Source organism: Hippopotamus amphibius, chromosome 3, assembly GCF_030028045.1.
Source record: "Hippopotamus amphibius kiboko isolate mHipAmp2 chromosome 3, mHipAmp2.hap2, whole genome shotgun sequence".
NCBI lineage: Eukaryota > Metazoa > Chordata > Mammalia > Artiodactyla > Hippopotamidae > Hippopotamus > Hippopotamus amphibius.
The window spans coordinates 96,471,891-96,478,273 of record NC_080188.1 but is presented as its reverse complement, the minus strand read 5'-3'; the positions used below and the strand labels follow the sequence as shown (position 1 = coordinate 96,478,273).

Below are 6,383 nucleotides of genomic sequence, written 5' to 3'. Positions count from 1 at the left end.
AACTAGAAGCTTTTTCAAATCCCCTGGTAAATGGGCTGGAGTAACACCCCAAATAAAGGAAATGTTGCCTCCAAAATCCAAAGAGGCACACTAGGCATTGTACCTTTTGAGATCTTAAGAGGGCCAGATGCAACAACTCATCCTCCACCTTAGAAAGGATATCTCAACTTTCCTCGCACTACTGGACCCCTAGAAATTGCACTGAAGTTGAAGATCCCTTAATCTTTGTCAGATTTATTTCTCAACCTCTCACACACAAATGTCTTACCAGTAAGTCTAGAGTAGTTGCTACTTCCTGCTCCCTAGGTCCAGTCAGTTTAATGTCATCAACATAATTAACCAATGTGATTTCTTATGGGAGGGGAAGGTGCTCAAGGTCCCTGAGAAATAAATTATGATGTAGAGCTAGTAAAAACTGCTTCTAGTGGTCCTTATGAACAGGTAAGGACAAAAAAGAATTTACCAGCTCGGTATCTACATGTCAGGTACCAGGAAATGTGTTAATTTGCTCAAGCAGTGAAATCACATTTGGTACATCAGCTGCAATTGGAGTCCTGGTTAAGTTTATGATAATCCACTGTCATTCTCCAAAAATTCATCTGTCTTCTGCACAGGCCAAAAAGGCAAGTTGAATGGGGATGTGGAGGAAGTCACCACTCCCTCATCTTTCAAGTCCTTGATTGTGGTACTAATTTCTGCAATCCCTCCAGGTGTGCAATGCTGCTTTTTGTTTACTATTTTCCAAGATATAAACAGTTCTAATGGATTCCACTTGGCCTTTCCTACCATAATAGACCTCAGTCCACAGGCCAGGAAACCAATTGGAGATTCTGTCAGTTGTTAATTATGTCTATCCCAATTATGCATTGTGGAACTGGGAAAATAACTACAGAGACCTACTTGACCCACTTTTAGATGGAACTGTATTAAAACTTCATTGATCACCTGGCCTCTAGAAGTCCCTGCTAGCAGACAACAGTGATGTTTTGAGTTTCTTAGAATCGAAGTCAGTTCAAAGACAGTGTCTAGTAGTCTCTAAAAAGTCTATTTCCTTTATCCCAAAGTACAGTTACCCTGGTAAAAAGCTATAGGTCTATTTAGGGAAGACTAGAGAAAGAGCAACAGTGTAAATTTTGGCAGTGTTCCAGAGGCCTTCCTCCAGGGGATCTGGCCTTCTCTCTACTCAAGGCATTCCATGTCTGTAAAGTGGATCAAGTCTGGGAATTGATTGAGGAGCCACTACTCTCTGTTTTTATGATTCAGGTTAAAATTGTGTTCACTTGAACTAGAACACTTCTGCTTATATAAAGTAAGAATTTAGTAGGCTTCTTATCTTTTTCACTTCTAAGAACACCATAATCAACTAACCAATCCCATAGGTCAGACTGTTCTGCATGCTGTTGCATGCCCATCACAGTAACCATGTCCACCTTGCCTTTGGTGGTTGAGCACCACCATTTAGCCTCCATCACCCAGGGATCCAATTACTTCTGTTGCATTTAGGTTTCCAATTCAGTGATAAGATATTGTATTTTTCTTTCTCTAGCTATCTGACTTATTTCACTATGCACAATACTCTCTACGTCCATCCACATTATCGCAAACAGCAGCATTTTATACATTTCTATAGCTGAGTGTATTTCATTGCATATATATATACATTTTCTTTAACCATTAATATGTTGATGGACATGTGTTGTTTCCATATTCTGGCTATTGTAAATGATGTTGCTATGAAGATTAGGGTGCATGTATCTTTTAGAATTAGTGTTTTTCTTTCATTCAGATATATATCCAGGAGTGACATTGCTGGATCATATGGTAACTCTATTTTTTGTTTATTAAGGGACTTCCATACTGTTCTTCATAGTGGCTGCACCATTTACATTTCCACCAACAGTGTACTAGGGTTCTGTTTTTTCCACATTCTCTCCAACATTTTTTGTTTGTAGATTTTTCAATGATAACCATTCAGACAAGTGTGAGGTAATATCTCATTGTGGTTTTGACTTGCATTTCTCTAATAAATAGCAGTGTTGAGCATCTTTTCATGTGCCTGTTGACCATCTGTATATCTTCTTTGGAAAAATGTATATTTGTGTATTTAGTCCATTTAAAATTTTTTTTATATTGAGTTGTATAAGCTGTTTTTATTTAGAATATTAACCATTTACTGATCACATCATTTGCAAATCTTTTTTCTCCAATTCAGTAGGTTATATTTTCCTTTTGTTGCTGGTTTCCTTTGCTGTACAAAAGCTTTTAACTGTAATTAGTTCCCATTCATTTATTTTTTAAATTTTTTTGATTTAGAAGATAGATCCCCCCAAAATATTACTACAATTTATGTCAAAGATTGCTCTGCCTATGTTATCATCTAGGAGTTTTATGGTTTCCAGCCTTACATTCAGTTCTTTAATCCATTTTAAGGTTATTTTTCTATATGGTGTGAGGGAGTGTTCTAATTTCATTGACTTACCTCTAGCTGTCCAGTTTTCTCAGTATGACTTATTGAAGAGAGATTGTAGAATAGACATTCTTGCCTCCTCTGTCATAGATTAATTGACCATAGGTCCATGGGTTTATTTTTGGGGCCTCTGTTCTATTCCATTGGTGTATGTGTTCATTTTTCTATCAGTACCATGATGTTTTGATTATTGTAGCTTTGAAGTGTAGTCTGAAGTCTGGAAGGGTTATAACTCCAGCTTTGTTCTTTTTTTTCTCAGGATTACTTTGGCATTGTTGGGTATTTTTGGTTCCATATAAGTTTGAAGATTATTTCTTTTAGTCCTGTGGGATATGTCATTGGTATTTGGATAGGGATTTCTTTAAATCTGTTTATTACTTTGGGTAGTATGGTCATGTCAACAATATAATTTTTTCCAATCAAAGAGCATGGGAAATCTTTACATTTCTTGGAATAATCTTCAATTTTCTTTACCCATGTTTTATAATTTTCAGAGTATAGGTCTTTCTTCTTCTAGGTTAAGTTTACTCCTAGATATTTCATTCTTTTTGATGCAATTAAATAGGATCTTTAAAAATTTTATCTTTCTGATAGCTTATTATTAATGAATACAAAAGTGACAGTTTATGTATATTAGTCTTAAATCCTGCAACCGTGCTGAATACATTTATTCATTCTAATAGTTTTTTTGTTTTGTTTTGTTTTGTTTTTTGGTTTGTTTGGGTTGGGGGGGGTTGTGTGTGTGTGTGTGTGTGTGTGTGGAGACTTTAGCATTTCCTATATAGAATATAACGGCATCTGCAAATGACAGTTTTACATTTTCCCTTCCAAACTGGATGCATCTTATTTATCTTCCTTGTCTAAATGCTGTGGGGAGAACTTCCAATACTATGTTAAATAGAAGTGGCAAGAGCGGGCATTCTCATCTTGTTTCTGATTTTAAAGGAAAGCCTTTCAGCTTTTTACCATTGAGTATGTTAGCTATGACTTTGTCATAAATGACCTTTATAATGTTAAGATTTATTCCCTCCATAATAACTTTGATAAGACTGTCTCTTAATCATGAATGGATGTTGGATTTTGTCAAAAAGCTTTTTCTGTAACTATTGTTAATGTGGTGTGTCACATTGATTGATATGCATATGTTGAACCATCCTTGCATCTCTGGAATAAATTCCACTTAATAATGGTATTTCATCCTTTAAATTTATTGTTGAACTCAGTTTGCTAATATTTTATTGAGGATTTTTGCATCTATATTCCTCAGCAATATTGCCCTCTAATTTTTTGTTGTTGTTGTGTCTTTGTCAGTGTAATGGTGCCATGGTAGAATGAATTTAGGAGTGTACACTCCTCTTAAATTTTTTAGGATAGTTTGAGAAGAGTGGGTATTATCTCTTCTGTAGAATTCCCCATGAAGCTGTCAAGTCCTATGAGTTTCCAGTTAGTTTTCCATGAGAATTGTTCCATTTGTAGAAGTATTTTTGATGTGTCTGTGGGGGGAGGTAAACTCCATGTCCTCCTACTCCAAAATCCTGATTCCCCTCCTTTCAATAATTCCTTTAAATGTCAATGGACTAAATACTCCAATCAAAAGACACAGAGTGGCAGATTGTATAAAAAAAATAAAACCTATCTATATGCTGCCTACAAGAGACTCACTTTAGGAAAGACACACACAGACTGAAATGAGTGAATGGATAAAGATATTTAATGCAAACAGAAATGACATGAGAGTGGGGGCATCAATTCTCCTATTAGACAAAGTAGACTTTAAAGCAAAAGCTATGACAAAAGACAAAGCAGGGCAGTATATAAAGATAAAGGGGAAGGCAGAGGCAAGATGGCAGAGTAGGAGGATGCAGAGTTGGTGTCTCCTCATAACTAGGGCATCTACCAGGCACTGGGTGGGGGGGGGACCTCAGACAACTAAGGGGATGTGAGGAACCCCTGAACAACTGGGTAGGACATGGGGAGGAGCAAGAAGGGAGGAGAAATGAGGTGGGATGGGACAAGCACCCCTGAGGAGCAACAGGGGAGGAGGGGAGGGGCTCTCATGCCCAGAGGGGCCCACTCACCACGGGGGAGATCAATGGGGATGGGGAGAAACCCTCAGGGGATTGGAGGATTAGAAGGGAATGCAGCCAGTGCTTCCTCTGCCTACTCAGGCACCTGGAAGACTGAAGAGGTCCCAGACCTGATCCTTTGCCCTCCAAGGCCCCCTCTGGCCATGCAGGTCCTAGGGCCATGGCAGGGAAGGAAAGGGGTAGGAAAAGTAGAGGCAAGACAGGATCAGTATCCCTGAGGTGTGGTTGGGGGATGGGTTTCCATGCTCCAGAGGGACTCACCCATGGTTAGGGAATCTACAGAGATGGGAAGAGATCCTCCGATCAGAGGACCAGAAGAGAAAACGACCAGCATTTCCTCCACACTTTCTGGTCCCAGTGAGCCTGCTGAGCTCCCAGGCCTGATCCTCTGCCCTCTAAGGCCCCCACCAGCTACAATGAGCTTAAGCCCAGACCCCAAATTCCCATGGCCTTTTCCAGCAATGTGGGCCCTGAGACCAGGCATGCCCCCTCTTCTCCTCACATAAGCCCCACCCCCAAGGACTTTTTTCAGCCATGTGGGTCCTGAGCCTAGGCCCCATCCCTGCCTAATTGCTACCCCCCAGAGTCAAGGCCTTTTACAGCATTTTTATTGTTGTTGTTGTTATTGTGGTTTTGTTTTACCTTGTTGTTCTTTCATTTATATTTTATTTTTCCTAATTATTTTTTAATTTTTCTAATTTTGTTTTATTTTTTATTCTTTGTTATTGTTCTGCTCCTTTTTTTTTTTTTTTTTTTTTTTTTTTTTTTTTTTGTCATGTTACACAGATTGCAAGATCCAGGTTTATGGGCTGGGGGTCAGTCCTGAGCTCCTGTGGTGGGAACACGAAGTCCAAATGGCTGCACTGACAGAGAACCTCAAAAGCCAGGGAATATTAATCAGAGTGAGGTTTCCCAGAGGTCCTCATTTCAGCACCGAAACTTGGCTCTATCCAACTGCCTGCAAACTCCAGTCCTGGAAGCCTCAGGCCAAACAACCAGTAAGACAAGAACACACCCCACCCACCAAAAAAGAAAAAAAAAAAAAGAGACAACAAAAAAAATGTTATAGATGAAGGAGCAAGGTAAAACTTTATAAGACTAAATAAGTGAAGAGGAAATAGGCAACCTACCTGAAAAAGAATTCAGAATAATGACAGTAAAAATGATCCAAACTCTTGGAAATAGAGTGGAGGCACAGACTGAGAAAATGCAAGAAATGTACAACAAGGACCTAGAAGAACTAAAGAAGGAACAAACAATGATGAACAACATAATAATTGAAATGAAAAATACACTAGCTTGGGTGGGTGCTCCCACTCAGCTGAAAGATAACCACCGCTACCATGGAGGTTACTCTAGGGCCTGCAGCTTCTGCCCATGAACCACAGCCATCTTCTTACCATGAAGCCAGTGGGTCACCGCACTCTGGACTGGATTTGTTCAGCATTGCTCCTCACAGTCATATTGCTCTCCTCAGGATACATAATCTATGCATCAACTGGAGCTGCACAGTGATAGCTAAGGAAGGAATACCTAGTCAAAATCTTCAAGATTAATGAAAATTTGTAATTCCCCTGGATTTTGATTCTATGCACATACAGTCTTTACCTCATTCTTATCTGACATGTGTCTTGATTTAAAGTAATATCTTTAATACAATGCTTCAAAATTCATTTTTGTATACCATCCTTTATGATAACCACTAATATGCTAATTTTTCATATACTTAAAATTATGTCTTTTATGTTCTCACATAATAAAGCAACCTACGTCTGAGAGCCTTTCAGTCTAGAGTTTCTAAAATACTTCTTTTGAAATGCTTCAGAAAG

At 38.7% G+C, this 6,383-nt stretch overlaps 1 protein-coding gene across 1 annotated transcript; it reads left to right on the top strand.

Annotated features, from left to right (window-relative positions):
* Window positions 1-5,955: 5,955 nt before the first annotated feature.
* LOC130848068 (small integral membrane protein 27-like) lies at window positions 5,956-6,123 on the top strand. Its single transcript, XM_057725938.1, is given in 1 exon segment — window positions 5,956-6,123. A coding segment is annotated over 1 exon segment (168 nt).
* The last annotated feature ends 260 nt before the right edge of the window (window positions 6,124-6,383 follow it).